This window comes from Scyliorhinus torazame, chromosome 30 (genome assembly GCF_047496885.1).
Source record: "Scyliorhinus torazame isolate Kashiwa2021f chromosome 30, sScyTor2.1, whole genome shotgun sequence".
In the NCBI taxonomy this organism is placed as follows: domain Eukaryota; kingdom Metazoa; phylum Chordata; class Chondrichthyes; order Carcharhiniformes; family Scyliorhinidae; genus Scyliorhinus; species Scyliorhinus torazame.
Genome location: NC_092736.1, coordinates 35,756,454 through 35,778,599, shown reverse-complemented (window position 1 = coordinate 35,778,599; position 22,146 = coordinate 35,756,454). Strand labels below are relative to the sequence as shown.

The 22,146-nt window shown below is 45.4% G+C and overlaps 1 protein-coding gene across 3 annotated transcripts in view; it reads left to right on the top strand.

Annotated features, from left to right (window-relative positions):
* Positions 1–21,797, top strand: part of LOC140404492 (ras-related protein Rab-8B-like) — a 55,988-nt gene extending 34,191 nt beyond the window's left edge. Inside the window, exons 6-8 of one of the 3 annotated variants that reach the window (XR_011938510.1) lie at positions 12,745–12,795; positions 18,286–18,525; positions 20,497–21,797. Coding sequence is in view for 2 of the 3 variants with exons in the window: in XM_072493105.1 (XP_072349206.1) it covers positions 12,745–12,795; positions 18,286–18,381 (147 nt within the window). In the remaining variant the exon portion in view is untranslated. Of the gene's footprint in view, positions 1–12,744; positions 12,796–18,285 lie in introns of all 3 variants that reach the window. The other 2 variants (XM_072493105.1, XM_072493106.1) reach the window with 2 other exon arrangements.
* The last annotated feature ends 349 nt before the right edge of the window (positions 21,798–22,146 follow it).

Below are 22,146 nucleotides of genomic sequence, written 5' to 3'. Positions count from 1 at the left end.
AGCCGTGTGTACCATCTACCAGATGCATGACAGCAACTCAACATGGCTCCTTCGACAGCACCTTCTAAACCCATGACCTCTACCATCTAGAAGGATAAAAGCAGCAGATGCATAGGACCAACCCCACCTACAAGTTTCCCTCCGAGCTACACTCTCCTGACTTGGAACTGTAGCAACATTCCTTCACTGTTGCTGGGTCAAACCCCTGGGACAGCACAGTGGGTGTATATCCACCACATGGACTACAGCGGTTCAAGAAGGCAGCTCACTCACCATCTGAAGAGCCATTGGGGATCGGTGATAAATGCTGGCCTGGCCAGCGACGCCCACACATTGTGAAAGAAGAAATAAAAGCAATAGTTTGGACCATTTCTGCCAGATGTATTTTCTCACAGTTCATGCTGTCACATTGTGTAAGTACAACATGGCATGCCGAACCCTGGCTTTTACATTGGCGATCATCCTTTTTTGACTTCATCATCATTATTAATAATAATAATAATAATAATCTTTTCACTTCCAGCAAGCTGCAAATAAACTACTGATCCTCCAACTTACCCCTACTCCATCATGTGATCGCCCGCTTCATCACCTTGCCCCCATTGCTCCACCTTACAAAACTTTCACCACCCCATCCTCAAAAATATAGTGAACTCCAATCCATTTTGCCCAGCTTCACCCTTGACTTTCGAAAGTCCTGTAAAAACATAGAGCCTTTATAACATGTTCCTTTCTCCCCTCCCTGTCTGAAACCAGTTTATTGAGATTCCACCATGTCCCTGGTCTAACTGACAACATACCCTGGCGAAGAGCTTCAGATACAAGCCTCCCTTTAAAAATCACAACTCTTCAATTATCTAACTCATCTCTGTACAGCCAAAAACATCTGTGGATGTCATGGCATTTCTAGTGTCATCGGCCCACCTTCTACAATGACTCTCCAAAATGCTTGAAGACGTGGATCATTTGTTGTTTCTACCTGACGTTGGTTGCATTTTGTTGACCAAAACTCATCAGATTAACATAGAGTATATCTGGACAGCACGGTGGTGCAGTGGTTAGCACTACAGTCTCATGGTGCTGACGTCCCAGGTTCGATCCCGGCCCTGGGTCACTGTCCGTGTGGAGTTTGCACATTCTCCATGTGTCTTCGTGGGTTTCACCCCACAACACAAAGATCATCATAGAATTTACAGTGCAGAAGGATGTGCAAGGTAGGTGGATTGGCCCTTAATTGGAAAAAATGAATTGGGTACCCTAAATTTTTTTTTTTTAAATTTAAAAAACATTGAGCTTCCATGTCATTCCGGTCCTCTTACAAGTCTGGCAAAATATTCACAATTTGTTTATGGATTGAGTAATGTGCTCAGCGTGTCTAAAGTAAGCATTTTGCTATCCAGTTTGTAACCGATTTCAAAGTCTTATCCCTGTAGTTTTACTAGAAATTGCTGAAGTTGGAGGGGTGCAGTTGTGGTGCTTGCGTCAAAACATTTCCAATAGGTTGTGATTAATTTTGACAATGAATAGTTTACCAATCAGGTACATGTGGAATTTGATTTGGATTTCATCCAGTTAGGCATTTGGAGCCAAATGCATGCATAATGCACAGTTCTAACCCTTTTTGAGATGCATCAACCTCTATGACCACCACCTTTCTTGGGTTGTAGCAGTTGGAACACATTTCTCGTAATAATAATAATCTTTATTGTCATAAGTAGGCTTACATTAATACTGCAATGAAGTTACTGTGAAAAGCCCCTGGTCGTCACAAAGCGCCTGTTCGGGTATTGAGGGCATTTAAAAGTTTATTGGATAAACATATGGATGATAATGGCATAGTGTAGGTTAGATGGCTTTTGTTTCGGTGCAACATCGTGGCCGAAGGGCCTGTACTGCGCTGTATCGTTCTATGTTCTATGTACATGGAGGGAGAATTCAGAATGTCAAAATTACCTAACAGCACGTCTTTCAGGACTTGTGGGAGGAAACCGGAGCACCCAGAGGAAACCCACGCAGACACGGGGAGAACGTGCAGACTCCGCACAGACAGTGACCCAGTGGGGAATCAAACCTGGGACCATGGTGCTAACCACTGTGCTACCGTGCTGCTATCTATCATTAAGGAAGAAATTGTGAGACATCTGGTGTAGGCATGTACAGTACATCTATTTGAGTAGCAAGAGTCAGGCCGGATCCTGGAACTCGCAATAAGTAGAGGCAAAAAATTAATCTGGCCTGCATTCACCTGACATGCCTTGGTGGTGAAGATGATTCCTTCACGACGAGCTGCTGCTATTAATGACGATTCCTGCTATTTTTTTTTTTTAAATGTTTCAATTCTCCTTCTTCACATTTTCTCCCAAATTTACACCCGCCAACAGTAAACAATAATCAGTAACGAATATGTCAATCCCCATATCAATAACAACGATCCCATCCTCCCACCAAACCCCAAACATTAGCCCGCATGTTCACATAAACAAATGACAAAGAGGAATCCGGAATCGCCCATAGTCACCATTAACACACACACTGCCCTTTGCCCCAACCCTCCCAACCACCCCAAACTAATGTTCGATGTTATCCAGTTCTTGAAAGTGCATAATGAATAATGAATTGTAGAACCCCTCCATCCTTCCCCTCAGTTCAAACTTAACCTTCTCAAGAGTCAAAAATTCCAACAGGTCCCTCCCGCCTCGCCAGGGCACAGGGTGGAGAGGTTGATCTCCAACCCACCAGGATCCACCTTCGGGCGATCAACGAGGTGAAGGCTACAATATCTGCCTCCGCACTCGTTTCCAGCCCCGGCTTATCCGACACCCCAAATATGGCCTCCTGAGGGCCCGGGTCCAGTTTCATGTGCATCACTTTAAAGATTACCCAAAAAAACTTCCTTCCAGTAACCCTCTAGCTTTGGACAGGACCAAAAGATATGAACGTGGTTTGCGCCCCCCCCCCCCCCCCCCCGCAACGTTCACACACATCTTCTACCCCTTCAAAGAATCGGCTCATCCTCGCCCTCGTGAGGTGCGCTCTTTATACCATCTTCAGCTGCATCAGCCCCAGCCTCGCACAGGAGATGGAGGTGTTCATTCTCCGGAGCACCTCACACCAGAACCCCTCCTTCATATCCTCTCCCAACTCTTCCTCCCACTTTGCTTTGATCCCTTCCAGCGGTGCCTTCTCCTCTTCCAAAATAGCTCCGTAAATCGCCGACACTACCCCTTTCTCCAGTCCTCCTGTCGTCAGCACCTCCTACAGCAATGTGGAGGCTGGCTCCATTGGGAAGCTCTATCTCCTTCCTGGCAAAATCCCAAACCTGCATGTATCTAAACATTTCTCCCTGCTCCAGCCCATAGAGCCGCTGCTATTAATGACGATTCCTTCACAATGAGCTGGAAGCAGTATTTCTGAATTTATTCCTGGAAGTAGTTCATCTAGAATCACAGTTTACAACACAGAAAGAGAGCACACCGCCCATTGTGTCTGTCCCAGCAGAAAAATGGGCCGCCCAGTTTCACCCTGCAGGTTCTGGCACTGAGGTACATTTCCAGGTAGCTTTAAAATGAGCTGAGGGTTTCTGTCTACGCCTCTTGTCAGGCAGTGAAGTTCCAGACCCGCAAAACCTCTGGGTGAAAAAGACAATCCTTATCTCCCTCCTAATCCTTCTATCAATTCCTTTGAATCGGTGCCCCAAGTCACTGACCTCTCTGAACAAACAAAGGAAAGTACAGCACACGAACAGGCCCTTCGGCCCTCCAAGCCTGCGCCGACCATGCTGCCCGTCTAAACTAAAATGCACTGCACTTATGGGGTCCGTACCCCTCTACATAGAACATTACAGCGCAGTACAAGCCCTTCGGCTCTCGATGTTGCGCCGACCTGTGAAACCGCTCTAAAGCCCATCTACACTATTCCCTTATCATCCATATGTGTATCCAGTGACCATTTAAATAGCCTTAGTGTTGGCGAGTCCACTACTGTTGCAGGCAGGGCATTCCACGCCCTTGCTACTCTCTGAGAACCTACCTCTGACATCTGTCCTATACCTATCTCCCCTCAATTTAAAGCTATGTCCCCTCGTGCTAGACATCACCATCCGAGGAAAAAGGCTCTCACTGTCCACCCTATCCAATCCTCTGATCATCTTGTATGCCTCAATTAAGTCATCTCTTAACCTTCTTCTCTCTAACGAAAACAGCCTCAAGTCCCTCAGCCTTTCCTCATAAGATCTTCTCTCCATACCAGGCAACATTCTGGTAAATCTCCTCTGCACCCTTTCCAATGCTTCCACATCCTTCCTATAATGCGGCGACCAGAATTGCACGCAATACTCCAAATGCGGCCGCACCAGAGTTTTGTACAGCTGCAACATGACCTCATGGCTCCTAAACTCAATCCCTCTACCAATAAAAGCTAACACACCGAATGCCTTCTTAACAACCCTCTCAACCTGGGTGGCAACTTTCAGGGATCTACGTACATGGACACCGAGATCTCTCTGCTCATCCACACTGCCAAGAATCTTGCCATTGGTCCAGTACTCTGTCTTCCTGTTATTCCTTCCAAAATGAATCACCTCACACTTTTCTGCATTAAATTCCATTTGCCACCTCTCAGCCCAGCGCTGCAGCTTATCTATGTCCCTCTGTAACTTGTAACATCCTTCCGCACTGTCCACAACTCCACCGACTTTAGTGTCATCTGCAAATTTACTCACCCATCCTTCTACGCCCTCTTCCAGGTCATTTATAAAAATGACAAACAGCAGTGGCCCCAAAACAGATCCTTGTGGACTCCAGTCTGAACATTTCCCATCAACCACCACCCTTTGTCTTCTTCCAGCTAGCCAATTTCTGATCCAAACTGCTAAATCACCATGAATCATCATGCTGCTGCTGGATCCTGCTGGTTTAGCACACTGGGCTAAATCGCTGGCTTTTAAAGCAGACCAAGGCAGGCCAGCAGCATGGTTCAATTCCCGTACCAGCCTCCCCGAACAGGCGTCGGAATGTGGCGACTAGGGGATTTTCACAGAATCCCATGTCTCCGTATTTTCTGCAGTAGCCGACCGTGGAGAACCTTATCAAACGCTTTACTGAAATCCATATACACCACATCAATTGCTTTACCCTCATCCACCTGTTTGGTCACCTTCTCAAAGAACTCAATAAGGTTTGTGAGGCACGACCTACCCTTCACAAAACCGTGTTGACTATCTCTAATCAAATTATTTCTTTCCAGATGATTATACATCCTATCACTGATAAACCTTTCCAAGATTTTGCCCACAACAGAAGTAAGGCTCACTGGTCTATAGTTGCCGGGGTTGTCTCTGCTCCCCTTCTTGAACAAGGGGACAACATTTGCTATCCTCCAGTCTTCTGGCACTATTCCTGTAGACAAAGATGACTTGAAGATCAAGGCCAAAGGCTCAGCAATCTCCTCCCTAGCTTCCCAGAGAATCCTAGGATAAATCCCATCCGGCCCAGGAGACTTAACTATTTTCACACTTTCCAGAATTGCTAACACCTCCTCCTTATGAACCTCAAGCCCTTCCAGTCTAGTAGCCTGAATATCAGTATTTTCCTCGACAACGTTGTCTTTTTCCTGTGAATACTGACGAAAAATATTGATTTAGCACCTCTCCGATCTCCTCGGACTCCACGCACAACTTCCCACTACTGTCCTTGACTGTCTATTCCCATCCTATTCATGTATTTGTCAAGATGCCCCTTAAACGTCACTATCATCCCTGCGTCCACCACCACCTATGCCCCCTTAAACCTATAACCCCTCGTAATTGACCCCTCTATCCTGGGAAAAAGCCTCTGACTATCCACTCTGTCTATGCGCCTCATAATTTTGTAGACCTCTATCAGGTCGCCCCTCAACCTCCTTCGTTCCAGTGAGAACAAACAGAGTTTATTCAACCTCTCCTCATAGCTAATTCCCTCCATACCAGGCAACATCCTGGTAAATCTCTTCTGCACCCTCTCTAAAGCCTCCACATCCTTCTGGTAGTGTGGCGACCAGTAAATAAGCCCTCTGCATTGTTCAATTTGTACATGTATTGTACAAATTGTGCAAATCTCCCCTTGGGGGGGATTTCCAGAAAGCTATTCCAAGGACCGAATACCCAGCTGATTCAATCTCTCGTCATAGCTGCAATTCTTCAGCCCTGGTAACATCCTGGTAATTGTTTTTAATCATTCAGGGAATATGGGTTTCATTGGCTATATCAGCATTTATTGCCCACCTATAATTGCCCATGAGAAGGTGGTGATTAGCTCCCTTCTTGAACCGGTGCAGTCCATATGATGTCGGTACACCCACTATTAGGGAGCGAGTTGACCCAGTGACAGTGAAGGAACGGCCGATATATTTCCAAGTGGAGGGGAACTTCTGGGTGGTGGTGGTGTTCCAGGTATTTGCTGCCCCTGTCCTCCCAGATGGTGGTGGTCATGCATTTGGGTCATGCTGTCAAAGGAGCCATGGTGAGTTGCTGCAGTGCATCGTGTAGATGGTACACACGGATGCCTCTGTCCGTCGGTGGTGGAGGGAGTGAATGTTTGGGACAGCTTGTTCCTTTGTGCTAGCTTTTCCCATTGACTCCAGTTTTGCAAGGGTTCCTTGATGCCGCACCCGGTCACATGCTGCCTTTATATCAAGAATTGTCACAAACCACACCACATTTGAACCATGGCTGTAATAAGCATACAAAGTGGCCAAGATTAGTGGGAGACTAGAGGATTGGGAAATCTTTAGGGGGCAACAGAAAGCTACGAAAAAAGCTATAAAGAAGAGTAAGATAGATTATGAGAATAAACTTGCTCAGAATAGAAAAAGATAGTAAAAGTTTCAATAAATATATAAAACAAAAAAGAGTGGCTAAGGTAAATATTGGTCCTTTAGAGGATGAGAAGGGAGATTTAATAATGGGAGATCAGGAAATGGCTGAGGAACCGAACAGGTTTTTGGGTCGGTCTTCACAGTGGAAGACACAAATAACATGCCAGTGACTGATGGAAATGAGGCTATGACAATCCTTGAGAGGATTATTATCACAAGGAGGTAGTGATGGGCAAGCTAATGGGGCTAAAGGTAGACAAGCTCCTGGCCCTGGTGGAATGCATCCCAGAGTGCTAAAAGAGATGGCGAGGGAAATTGCAAATGCACTCGTGATAATTTACCAAAATTCACTAGACTCTGGGGTGGTCCCGGCGGATTGGAAATTCGCAACCATGACATCACTGTTTTTTTAAAAAGGAGGTAGGCAGAAAGCGGGTAATTATGGGCCAGTTAGCTTAACTTCGGTAACAGGGAATTGCTGGAATCTTATCATCAAGGAAAAATAGCGAGGCATCTGGATGGAAATTGTCCCATTGGGCAGACGCAGCATGGGTTCGTAAAGGGCAGGTCGTGCCTAACTAATTTAGTGGAATTTTTTGAGGACATTAACAGTGCGGTAGATAACGGGGAGCCAATGGATGTATATCTGGATTTCCAGAAAGCTTTTGACAAGGTGTCACGCAAAAGGTTGCTGCATAAGATAAAGATGCATGGCATTAAGGGGAAAGTAACTCAGATGGAGTTAGATTGTTTGGAGACTTGGGCGGAGAGATGGCAGATGGAGTTTAATCCGGACAAATGTGAGGTAATGCATTTTGGAAGGTCTAATGCAGGTAGGGAATATACAGTGAATGGTAGAACCCTCAAGAGTATTGAAAGTCAAAGAGATCTAGGAGTACAGGTCCACAGGTCATTGAAAGGGGCAACACAGGTGGAGAAGGTAGTCAAGAAGGCATACGGCATGCTTGCCTTCATTGGCCGGGGCATTGAGTACAAGAATTGGCAAGTCATGTTGCAGCTGTATAGAACCTGAGTTAGGCCACACTTGGAGTATAGTGTTCAATTCTGGTCGCCACACAACCAGAAGGATGTGGAGGCTTTAGAGAGGGTGCAGAAGAGATTTACCAGAATGTTGCCTGGTATGGAGGGTATTAGCTATGAGGAGCGGTTGAATAAACTCGGTTTGTTCTCACTGGAACGACGGAGGTTGAGGGGCGACCTGATAGAGGTGTACAAAATTATGAGGGGCATAGACAGAGTGAATAGTCAGAGGCTCTTCCCCAGTGTAGAGGGGTCAATTACTAGGGGGCATAGGTTTAAGGTGAGGGGCAAGGTTTAGAGTAGATGTACGAGGCAAGTATTTTACGCAGAGGGTAGTGGGTGCCTGGAACTCGCTACCGGAGGAGGTGGTGGAAGCAGGGACGATAGTGACATTTAAGGGGCATCTTGACAAATACATGAATAGGATGGGAATAGAGGGATACGGACCCAGGAAGTGTAGAAGATTGTAGTTTAGTCGGGCAGCATGGTCGGCACGGGCTTGGAGGGCCGAAGGGCCTGTTCCTGTGCTGTACATTTCTTTGTTTGTAGTAGCACGGATAGAGAATTGGTTGATTAATAGAAAGCCAAGAGTGGGGATTAATGGGTGTCTCTCTGGTTGGCAATCAGTAGCTAGTGGTGTCCCTCAGGGATCAGTGTTGGGCCCACAATTGTTCACAATTTACATAGATGATTTGGAGTTGGAGACCAAGGGCAATATGTCCAAGTTTGCAGACGACGCGAAGATGAGTGGTAAAGCAAAAAGTGCAGAGGATACTGGAAGTCTGCAGAGGGATTTGGATAGGCTAAGTGAATGGGTTAGGATCTGGCAGATGGGATACAATGTTGACAAATGTGAGGTTATCCATTTTGGTCTGAATAACAGCAAAAGGGATTATTATTTAAATGATAAAATATTAAAACATGCTGCTGTGCAGAGAGACCTGGGTGTGCTAGTGCCTGAGTCGCAAAAAGTTGGTTTACAGGTGCAACAGGTGATTAAGAAGGCAAATGGAATATTGTCCTTCATTGCTAGAGGGATGGAGTTTAAGACTAGGGAGGTTATGCTGCAATTGTATAAGGTGTTAGTGAGGCCACACCTGGAGTATTGTGTTCAGTTTTGGTCTCCTTACTTGAGAAAGGACGTACTGGCACTGGAGGGTGTGCAGAGGAGGTTCACTAGGTTAATCCCAGAGTTCAGGGGGTTGGATTACGAGGAAAGGTTGAGTAGACTGGGACTGTACTTGTTGGAATTTAGAAGGATGAGGGGGATCTTATAGAAACATATAAAATTATGAAGGGAATAGATAGGATAGATGCGGGCAGGTTGTTTCCACTGGCAGGTGAAAGCAGAACTAGGGGGCATAGCCTCAAAATAAGGGGAAATAGATTTAGGACTGAGCTTAGAACTAGAACATAGAAAAATACAGCACAGAACAGACCCATCGGCCCACGATGTTGTGCCGAACCTTTGTCCCAGATTCATCATAGATTATCATAGAATTACAGTGCAGAAGGAGCCCATTCGGCCCATCGAGTCTGCACCAGCTCTTGGAAAGAGCACCCTACCCAAGGTCAACACCTCCAACCTATCCCCATAACCCAGTAACCCCAGCCACCACTCAGGGCAATTTTGGACACTAAGGACAATTTATCATGGCCAATCCACCGAACCTGCACATCTTTGGACTGTGGGAGGAAACCGGAGCACCCGGAGGAAACCCACGCAGACACAGGGCGAACGTGCAGACTCCGCACAGACAGTGACGCAAGCCGGAATCGAACCTGGGATGCTGGAGCTGTGAAGCAATTGTGCTAACCACTGTGCTACTGTGCTGCCCTTAAGAACAAATTAATCTACACTATAGTAATCTACCGTAATCCATGTACCTATCCAATAGCTGCTTGAAGGTCCCTAATGTTTCCGACTCAACTACTTCCACAGGCAGTGCATTCCATGCGCCCACTACTCTCTGGGTAAAGAACCTACCTCTGTTATCACCCCTAAATCTTCCACCATTCACCTTAAATTTATGTCCCCTTGTAATGCTTTGTTCCACCTGGGGAAAAAGTCTCTGACTGTCTACTCTATCTATTCCCCTGATCATCTTATAGACCTTCTTCTATAGGTAGTGGAAGCAGGGACGATAGGGACATTTAAGGGGCATCTTGACAAATATATGAATAGGATGGGAATAGAAGGATACGGACCCAGGAAGTGTAGAAGATTGTAGTTTAGTCGGGCAGTATGGTCGGCACGGGCTTGGAGGGCCGAAGGGCCTGTTCCTGTGCTGTACATTTCTTTGTTCTTTGTTCTTTGTATGTGCAGCGTAGGAGAATTGGCCACCTTAAATTGCCCCTTAATTGGAAAAAAGAATTGGGTACTCTAATTATATTTTTTTTAAAAAGCAGTGCTCACATCCCAAGAAATTTTGTTTTAAAAACTGCCTCATTTCCTCCTTTTGATCTTGTCACACGTGCCAACATCTGCAGCTGTGTATTCAATATTAAGAGTTGGATAAACCACAACTTCTCTAGATCATTGCTGAATCTGAATCCCAACTTGCTGGGTGCCTCCCTCAACTGTTTCGCTTCCCAGCATCCCTTGCCCACAGGTGTGATCCCTTGCCCACAGGTGTGGACTCTTTTCCTATTTCATCTCCCACAATCGACATGGTGCAAAGCCTACCGCTTCTGCCTCTGCAGTAACCTGCCTCTATTCCTTCCTTCGCTTCTGCCAACTCTCTCCCCCACCCAAGACCCCATTCACTTTGACCCACTTATATGGATGATAATGGCATAGTGTAGGTTAGATGGCTTTTGTTTTGGTGCAACATCGTGGGCCGAAGGGCCTGTACTGCGCTGTATTGTTCTATGTTCTAATTGCCCCATTTAATGGGGCCCCCTCTACTTTCATTCACACTTTTCTCATTTTCCTCTTTTACAATAATAAATTTAATTCCATTCAGGTTGACAAGATAATGTTTCTAAATGTCATCTCAGCAGTGTAGTCAGGGCAGCACAACAACGCAGTGGTTAGCACTGCTGCCTCAAGATGCTGAGGCCCCTGGTTCGATCCCGGCCCCGGGTCAAGTGTGGAGTTTGCACATTCTCCTCGTGTCTGCATGTGTCTCATCTCCCACAACCCAAAGATGTACAGGGTAGATGCATAGATACATAGAAGATAGGAGCAGGAGGCGGCCTTTTGGCCCTTCGAGTCTGCTCCACCATTCATCACGATCACGGCTGATCATCCAACTCAATAGCCTAATCCTGCTTTCTCCCCATAGCCTTTGATCCCATTCTCCCCAAGTGCTATATCCAGCCGCCTCTTGAATATATTCAAAGTTTTAGCATCAACTACTTCCTGTGGCAATGAATTCCACAGGCTCACCACTCTTTGTGTGAAGAAATGTCTCCTCATCTCTGTCCGAAATGGTTCACCCTGAATCCTCAGGCTGTGACCCCTGGTTCTGGACACACCCATCATTGGGAACATCTTCCCTGCATCTACCCTGTCTAGTCCTGTTAGAATTTTATAAGTCTCTATGAGATCCCCCCTCATTCTTCTGAACTCCAGCGAGAACAATCCCAACCGAGTCAATCTTTCTTCGTATGACAGTCCCGCTATCCCTGGAATCAGTCTGGTAAACCTTCCCTGCACTCCCTCGAGAGCAAGAACATCCTTCCTCAGAGAAGGAGAGCAAAACTGCACACAATACTCCAGGTGTGGCCTCACCAAGGCCCTGTACAATTGCAGCAACACATCCCTGCTTCTATACTCGAAACCTCTCGCAGTGAAGGCCAACATACCATTAGCCTTCTTTACCGCCTGCTGCACCTGCATGCTTACCTTCAGCGACTGGTGCACAAGGACACCCAGGTCCCGCTGCACACTCCCCTCTCCCAATTTACAACCATTCGGGTAGTAATCTGCCTTCCTGTTTTTGCTTCTGAAATGAATAACCTCCCACTTATCCAAATTATACTGCATCTGCCATTGGTTTGCCCACTCGCCCAACCTGTCCAGGTCTTGCTGTAGGATCCCTGCATCCTCGTCACAATTCACCCTCCCACCTAATTTGGTATCATCTGCAAACTTTGAGATGTTACATTTTATTCCCTCATCCAAATCATTAATATATATTGTGAATAGCTGGGGTCCCAGCACCGATCCCTGTGGTACCCCACAGGCTACTTACTGCCTGCCAATTTGAAAAGGACCCATTAATCCCTACTCTTGGTTTCCTCTCTTCCAACCAGTTTTCTATCCACATCAATACATTTCCCCCAATCCCATGCGATTTAATTTTGTACAATAATCTCTTATGGGGGACTTTGTCCAACGCCTTCTGAAAGTCCAAATATACCACATCGACTGGCTTGTCGACTATACTGGTTACCTCTTCAAAAAAATTCAACGGTAGGTGGATTGGCCATGCTAAATTGACCTTGATTGGGGGGGGGGGGGGAAATTGGGTATTCTAAATTTATTTTTAAAAATATCACGAGTGCAGTTTTGTGATTGGGTGAAATGGGACCTCCTCATTCTTTTTGATGTGTTAAAACCATTCGTTTGCAACCAGAGGATTTATCCATGCTGCCTCTTGTCACCTACAGGCAGAATGCAGCTGTCAGGGAGAGATCTTGCTTTTGGGGAAATGTTCACCGCAGAATCTGGATTTAACTTAGTGGAAAAATAGATGGTGGACATCGTAGTAACGTGATGGACTGACGGGAAACTATTTCTTGTGTTTTTGGGGGTTGCAGTATGAAGCATGCAGCATTCGCGCCCTGACTCTCCTGAGTAACAGCCGTTACACGCAGATCAATAATTCATTCTTTTCTTTGCAGGCATTTATTACACTTGCACGAGATATCATGACAAAGCTCAACAGGAAAATGGTATGTAAATGTTTCTAAAACAGCAAGGATTTTAGAATTTAGTATCCAGGCGCAGTTTAAATTGCTGAGAATTGGCTGTGTCAGTTGTGAGAGGGGCTGGTTCGGCTGTGGTTTTCCTTCCAGCACAGAAGGATGAGGGGGAACCTGATTGAGGTGAACAGAACTGTGAGGACATCGATAGGGTAGATGGGAAGAAATTTGTTCCCTTAGCGGAGGGATCAATGACCAGGGGACATAGATTAACGGTCAGGGGCATGAGTTTTAGAGAGGATTTGAGGAAAATAGTTTTCACCCAGAGGGTGGTGGGAGTCTGGAACTCACTGCCTGGAAAGGTGGTGCAGGAGGGAACCCTCACAACATTTAAGAAGCATTTGGATGACTACTTGAAATGCCCTAGCGCACAAGGCTATGGAGCAAGTGCTGGGAATCATTTGACAGGATTTCATCCAAACTTTACATCGTGTGTTCTTCATGATTCTTCCCCCATTTTTACAAACTCTACGACATGTCCTCCCACATATGAAGGACATGAGAATTTTCTCTGATTGCCTTCAGTGCTGGAGTGTGAGAAGTAGCAGAAGGTGTTGGTTGAATAAGTCTCATTGACAATTCTCCAAGAAGACAGACTTGTTGATGTGAACAGTGACTCAGGCAGTGCTCTGGTGGACTTGCACTGAATCACAGAATAATACAACACAAAGGCCCATCGGCCCAGCATGTCTGCACAGCCACCTGAGAAACACCTGACCTGCCTACCTAATCCCATTTGCCAGCACATGGCCCATACCCTTGAATGTTTGAAGTGCTCATCCAGGTCCTTTTTAAAGATGAGGCTCTATCCCCCCCCCCCCCCCCCCCCCCCCCAAAGGCCCTCTGGGTAAAACATTTTTCCCTCAAATCCCCCCTTGGGCGGCACGGTAGCACAGAGGTTACAAACCAGGAACAAAGAAATGTACAGCACAGGAACAGGCCCTTCGGCCCTCCAAGCCCGTGCCGACCATGCTGCCCGACTAAACTACAATCTTCTACGCTTCCTGGGTCCGTATCCCTCTACTCCCATCCTATTCATGTATTTGTCAAGATGCCCCTTAAATGTCACTATCGTCCCTGCTTCCACCACCACCTCCGGTAGCGAGTTCCAGGCACCCACTACCCTCTGCGTAAAAAAACTTGCCTCATACATCTACTCTAAACCTTGCCACTCTCACCTTAAACCTATGCCCCCTAGTAATTGACCCCTCTACCCCGAGGAAAAGCCTCTGACTATCCACTCTGTCTCTGCCCCTCATGATTTTGTAGACCTCTATCAGGTCTCCCCTCAACCTCCTTCGTTCCAGTGAGAACAAACCGAGTTTATTCAACCGCTCCTCATAGCTAATACCCTCCATACCAGGCAACATTCTGGTAAATCTCTTCTGCACCCTCTAAAGCCTCCACATCCTTCTGGTAGTGTGGCGACCAGAATTGAACACTATACTCCAAGTGTGGCCTAACTAAGGTTCTATACAGCTGCAACATGACTTGCCAATTCTTATACTCAATGCCCCGGCCAATGAAGGCAAGCATGCCGTATGCCTTCTTAACTGCCTTCTCCACCTGTGTTGCCCCTTTCAATGACCTGTGGACCTGTACTCCTAGATCTCTTTGACTTTCAATACTCTTGAGGGTTCTACCATTTACTGTATATTCCCTACCTGCATTAGACCTTCCAAAATGCATTACCTCACATTTGTCCGGATTAAACTCCATCTGCCATCTCTCCGCCCGAGTCTGCAAACAATCTAAATCCTGCTGTATCCTCTGACAGTCTTCATCGCTATCCGCAATTCCACCAACCTTTGTGTCGTCTGCAAACTTACTAATCAGACCAGTTACATTTTCCTCCAAATCATTTATATATACTACAAAGAGCAAAGGTCCCAGCACTAATCCCTGTGGAACACCACTGGTCACAGCCCTCCAATTAGAAAAGCATCCTTCCATTGCTACTCTCTGCCTTCTATGGCCTAGCCAGTTCTGTATCCACCTTGCCAGCTCACCCCTGATCCCGTGTGACTTCACCTTTTGTACTAGTCTACCATGAGGGACCTTGTCAAAGGCCTTACTGAAGTCCATATAGACAACATCCACTGCCCTACCTGCATCAATCATCTTAGTGACCTCCTCGAAAAACTCTATCAAGTTAGTGAGACACGACCTCCCCTTCACAAAACCGTGCTGCCTCTCACGAATACGTCCATTTGCTTCCAAATGGGAGTAGATCCTGTCTCGAAGAATTCTCTCCAGTAATTTCCCTACCACTGAAGTAAGGCTCACCGGCCTGTAGTTCCCGGGATTATCCTTGCTACCCTTCTTAAACAGAGGAACAACATTGGCTATTCTCCAGTCCTCCGGGACATCCCCTGAAGACAGTGAGGATCCAAAGATTTCTGTCAAGGCCTCAGCAATTTCCTCTCCAGCCTCCTTCAGTATTCTGGTTAGCACTGCTGCCTCACAGCGCCAGGGACCCGGGTTAGATTCCCGGCTTGGGTCACTCTGTGCGGAGTCTGCACGTTCTCCCCGTGCATAAAAACATAAGAACTAGGAGCAGGAGTAGGCCACCTGGCCCCTCGAGCCTGCTCCGTCATTCAATGAGATCATGGCTGATCTTTTGTGGACTCAGCTCCACTTTCCGGCCCGAACACCCTTAATCCCTTTATTCTTCAAAAAACTATATCTTTATCTTAAAAACATTTAATGAAGGAGCTTCTACTACTTCACTGGGCAAGGAATTCCATAGATTCACAACCCTTTGGGTGAAGAAATTCCTCCTAAACTCAGTCCTAAATCTACTTCCCATTATTTTGTGGCTATGCCCCCTAGTTCTGCTTTCACCCGCCAGTGGAAACAACCTGCCCGCATCTATCCTATCTATTCCCTTCATAATCTTATATGTTTCTATAAGATCCCCCCCTCATCCTTCTAAATTCCAACGAGTACAGTCCCAGTCTACTCAACCTCTCCTCGTAATTCAACCCCTTCAGCTCTGGGATTAACCTAGTGAATTTCCTCTGCACACCCTCCAGTGCCAGTACGTCCTTTCTCAAGTAAGGAGACCAAAACTGAACACACTACTCCAGGTGTGGCCTCACTAACACCTTATACAATTGCAGCATAACCTCCCTAGTCTTAAACTCCATCCCTCTAGCAATGAAGGACAAAATTCCATTTGCCTTCTTAATCACCTGTTGCACCTGTAAACCAACTTTTTGCGACTCATGCACTAGCACACCCAGGTCTCTCTGCACAGCAGCATGTTTTAATATTTTATCATTTAAATAATAATCCCTTTTGCTGTTATTCCTACCAAAATGGATAACCTCACATTTGTCAACATTGTATTCCATCTGCCAGAACCTAGCCCATTCACTCAGCCTATCCAAATCCCTCTGCAGACTTCCAGTATCCTCTGCACTTTTTGCTTTACCACTTATCTTAGTGTCGTCTGCAAACTTGGACACATTGCCCTTGGTCCCCAACTCCAAATCATCTATGTAAATTGTGAATAGTTGTGGGCCCAACACTGATCCCTGAGGAACACCACTAGCTACTGATTGCCAACCAGAGAAACACCCATTAATCCACACTTTTTGCTTTCTATTAATTAACCAATCCTCTATCCATGCTACTACTTTCCCCTTAATGCCATGCATCTTTATCTTATGCAGTAACCTTTTGTGTGGCACCTTGTCAAAGGCTTTCTGGAAATCCAGATATACCACATCCATTGGCTCCCCGTTATCTACCGCACTGTTAATGTCCTCAAAAAATTCCACTAAATTAGTTAGGCACGACCTGCCCTTTATGAACCCATGCTGCGTCTGTCCAATGGGACAATTTCCATCCAGATGCCTCGCTATTTCTTCCTTGATGATAGATTCCAGCATCTTCCCTACTACCGAAGTTAAGCTCACTGGCCTATAATTACCCGCTTTCTGCCTACCTCTTTTTTTAAACAGTGGTGTCATGTTTGCTAATTTCCAATCCGCCGGGACCACCCCAGAGTCTAGTGAATTTTGGTAAATTATCACTCGTGCATTTGCAATTTCCCTAGCCATCTTTTAGTACTCTGGGATGCATTCCATCAGGGCCAGGAGACTTGTCTACCTTTAGCCCCATTAGCTTGCCCATCACTACCTCCTTGGTGATAACAATCCCAAATTAATCAGGTGCTATTTCGATGGCTTCCCTAGTGAAGCCCCCAAAGTAAATTCCACAGTTTGTTCGGTGAATTGGTCATTCTGAATTCTCCCTCTGTGTACCCCAGCAGGCATCGGAATGTGGCGACTAGGGGCTTTTCCCAGTAACTTCATTGCAGTGTTAATGTAAGCCTACTTGTGACAAAGATTATTATAAAAGTTTCAGTACCATGTAGGGGATGATTGATGAACTGTCAAGTTCTCCTTCACATAAGCCTCACAACAAGGAAATACTCAAATGAAACATAAAATGCTAGAAATACTCAGCAGGTCTGGCAGCATCTGTGGAGAGAGGAACTGAGTTAAGGTTTAGAGCTGATGACCTTTCATCAGGTCAGGAAACTCTGCCCCTTCGTTGTAGCATTTCTTTTGAGGGGAAATATTCTCTCTACAACAACCCTGTCAAGCTCCCTCATCTTTTGTTTCCGTAAAATCACCTTTAATTCTCAGCTCTAATTCTTGGCCTTTCTCGACCTTTCCTCATTCAGACAATCCCAGGAATCAACCAAGTGACCTTCTCTGAACCGTCTCCAATGCGAGTAGATCCCTTCAGGTGCTTTACCTGTGGGAGGGAGACGTCATTTCAGCGATTAAAAGCTATTAGTAAAAAGTAACTTTGAGAACCTATTGTAAATGACAGAAACGTGTTGCTTTTTTGACAGCATCTAATGAACATCATAGTAAATAACTAGCTAACTAAATAACTAGCAAGAACAAACTGGAACATCATAGTAAATAACTAGCTAACCCCCCCATCCTGGTGTCTGATTTTTTTTAAGGAAACTGTTGATTGTCGAGCAGCCTTTTCCATCTGCTACAGGAGAACACAAGCATTTGTGTGTTTCTTTTTTGTGCCTGATGTCTTGCAGCTGACTGGCATGGAGCAGATTTCTTTACAATCCTGTCAGGGCAGTCGATAGATTTACTGGGACTGTCCAATGGCTTCATATTGTCCCAGAGACACTCGTTTTCATTTCACAAGTTATTGGTTTCACTTCCCTCTCATCCTGAAGAAAGAATGGGCATTGTGTAAACAGAACAGTGCATATTTCGAATGGAAACAATTTGGCTAGCAATGGTCTTTGGGGGAAGTGTAGGGCTTGAATATACACAACGCAATGAAGTGATGGCAGAAGGCCACTCAAGATTATTCTTGATTGTATGATGAGCAAGCACTCGTTATTGATATACTCCTTGTACCATCCCTAACTTTCCTCGATATATTTATACCAATGCTTTTCTCTGTTTCTAGAATGAAAACAGCCCTCCAGGAAGCAGTGGACAAGTTAAAATCACCTCAAAGAATCAGTCAAAGAAAAGCATCTTCTTGCGATGTGCGCTGCTTTGACGGACTTAGAATGACAGACTCTGCAGCAACCTTATTTGCTTCTCTGAAAGCAGGTGTGGATCAGCCTCTGAAATACATTCCACCTTCTGCTGAGAGCTCGCTGTTTGCAGATGACCCGTTGGTCTTGCTGAGTGGGCTATGCAGGTACACACTCGAGTGCCTCCCCACCCCCCGTATTGGCTTGTATTCATCATCACAATGATGGAAATGGAAATTGCAGAATTGGAGATGCGGGAATAATTTGTGTCAACTTTAACCTTAATGACTTGTGACCTGTCTGTGTCTGGAGCCATCTGTAAATTACGTACGGCAGGGATTACCTCGCTGCTTTCCCTCCAAAAAAACATGTTGGTTAATCGTACTCTTTTCCAACACTTCCACCCCAAAAGTACTTCTACTTTTGACCTCTTTTCCCTCTTCACCCATCCCCACATTGTCCCTCACCAAAACCAAATGGGTTTGAATCTCATGCTCTTATTTCATTTTGGGTAACAGAGTTTGACATCACTAGATTAACATGAGCAGAAATGGATATTATCAGTATTAGAACAAAGAAAATTACAGCACAGGAACAGGCCCTTCGGCCCTCCCAGCCTGCGCCGATCCAGATCCTTTATCTAAACCTGTCACCTATTTTCCAAGGATCTACTTCCCTCTGCTCCCCGCCCGTTCATATAACTGTCTAGATGCATCTTAAATGATGCTATCATGCCCGCCTCTACCATCTCCGCTGGCAAAGCGTTCCAGGCACCCACCACCCTCTGTGTAAAAGACTTTCCACGCGCATCTCCCTTAAACTTTCCCCCTCTCACCTTGAAATCGTGACCCCTTGTAATTGACACCCCCACTCTTGGAAAAAGCTTGTTGCTATCCACCCTGTCCATACCTCTCATAATTTTGTAGACCTCAATCAGGTCCCCCCTCAACCTCCGTCTTTCCAACAAAAACAATCCTAATCTACTCAACCTTTCTTCATAGCTAGCACCCTCCATACCAGGCAACATCCTGGTGAACCTCCTCTAAAGCATCCACATCCTTCTGGTAATGTGGCGACCAGAACCGCACGCAGTATTCCAAATGTGGCCCAACCAAAGTCCTATACAACTGTAACATGACCTGCCGACTCTTGTACTCAATACCCCGTCCGATGAACGCAAGCATGCTGTATGTAACGCATGTGGTCCTGGACTGGTGGAGCATCTCAAAAACGTTTTCTATTTTATCAAAAACTCTGAAGTGAAAGGTAGTCAGCTAACTGCTGACTCTATCTTTTTAGTGAAACTTTCCTTTTGTTGTGCCACCCACCCAGTTAACTGTTCCCAGCCAAGCAGGAGTGCCACAGAATCACTCAGTCAGTGCCCCACATTCACTATGGGAAAATCAGCCAAGATTCAAGACCGGTTAAAGCTCCGTGTGATACTCACTGTGGCTAAATAGCCTGATTAACTGTTTAGGGCTCACACATTTACAGTTCCTACCTTGATGATGTACTGCAGGATGCTTATGAGCTGGTACTTTAGCCAGGAGTCCATACTTTGAAAGGCAGAGCAGTGGAAGAACCGGTGGAATTAAGAACAGCGAAACACTCATAGTGTGGAATGAATTTGTGGGGAATGGGTGGGGGGTTAAGGAAGGAAGATCATTTAAAAGACAGCAACAGGAGTATAAACCATGTGTGACTTCTTTTGAGGATTGGCTAAGTGCAAGCTGTCTCTGGTTACCCCAGACGGACTCTGATTCCCGTCTATACCAATCCCTCAGTGACTGCATCATCTCTGTTCTGTCACCTTGAACAGCCTCTCCTCACCCCTCTGCAGGACTTTTGAAATCTCCCCTCCCCCCTCTCTTTTCTCTCTCTCTCTCTCTCTCTCTCTCTCTCTCTCTCTCTCTCTCTCTCTCTCTCTCTCTCTCTCTCTCTCTCTCTCTCTCTCTCTCTCTCTCTCTCTCTCTCTCCCCCCAACTCCCCAATGGTTTACATATTGACTTTCTGGACAGCCCCCTCTGTATTTTGGGTTTTGACTTTTCACTGCCTCTTGCTCCCTGTCTCTAACTGCCTCTGTCTCATCTGATGCATTGGAAAGTGCAGAATCAGAGTGAAGTGACTTTCTTTTTCAGCACCATGGTCTGTGACCACTAACTACTGGAGTGTTCCAGTGATGACTGCTTCTTTCAAACCAGCTTTGGACATTGTGTGGTGGTAGCAGAGTATCTGAGGCGTGCTTCTCACATCTGTCAACCTGCAGCAGCATGCTCCAGATCATCTTCGACAAAGTGTGTTTAACAACATTGAACGCATTTCTTTCTTTAATTTTTTTTCAATAAACAAGCTGGCTATTGTCAAGAGCACGTCAAATTTCAGTCGCATCTCGGGTGTCTTTGAATCTGTAACTTCATTTGATTAGCGACTATTTATTGGGAAGTGCTTTGCTTTCGGAATGTGTACACCTATATATGCCTGACTCCGAGTCCAACTTTCTCCATCCTGTCACAACTAAATCAGATGTGCTTCTTGACCCAGCAGTACACTGGAGTAAATGCTCAGATGTATAAAATGTTTGCTATTTTCTTAAATGTAGCTATGCTAAATTGTAAATACATCACAGAAGGTGGCAGGAAGTTCACTTTCCGCATGGCAAGAGTGAGGTTTCTAAAAGAAACGATTTGCATTGATAATAAATGCTTTCTTATTGTGAACTTAATCACAACACGAACAGTAAGACTGCAAACCTGGGGGCGGGCTTGCAGTACAGATGCTAATTATCGTAACGAAAGACTATTCCCTGTGGATTTTACTGAAGTAGCTTTATTTCATAAAAGGATCATTGTGTATGGTTTACAAGAGACTTGACTAGGGAAGAAAATGCATATTTGCAGCAGTATTACTGTTTCTAGGGCTGCACTTTATTATTGCTCATTCGTAATAAACTACTTCAGTGTTTATTTTTAATCTTGGTCCTGTGGAACGCAGCATGTGACGTGAGTTTGTGATAATTCAGCACATGTAGTTTGTGGCCATGAAGGTATCATGTTTCATAAACCTGTTCACTTCTACACAGAAACAACAGTGTTGTGCTTTTCTGTGGCCTTTCTGCTGAAGACACTTAACAGGGACCATCATTTTAGTGCATTGTATTATATTAAACCATAACACACTCCCTCCTTTCCTACCCCGTTCAGAAAAACAGCTTCATAAATTTTCAATGTTTTTTTTGAAACTTGAAGCATCTGTAAACGCATTTCCAAGTCCCTGCCAGGATTGTAGGTTCTTGCAACTGAATGAATGGGATGACAAATGTTTTAACATTTGAATCTGATTAATTCATGTACTGATGTTCTGTTAAGTAAACTTGATGGGTTTTATTATTCCGTGTTGACTTTTTTTATAATGAGTCTGAAATAAAGATTAAATGGCAAAATGAATCCTGTTGTCTTTAGCTGGCAGTTGGCCTTGGGATCCTGCTCCCTGATGGCTCCATGCGGAATGTGAAGACATCAAAGTGACTTCTGCAAACTTGAACCCTACTGTGTGAATCAGCAGTTCAGAAACGAGGAACAGAAGTCGGCCATTCTGTTTGTCATGACTGATCTGCATCTTAATTGTACCTGGCACTCCTCCAGTTCCTCTTAAAACCTTTGCTTCACAAAAAATTGATCCCGCCTCCTGTGCATCCTTGGTTTTAATTGTTCCAACATTGGAGGGGAAGATGTGTTCAGTGGTAACATTACACTGGAGGTGACAGAAATGGCAAGAAATTATTTGTTATA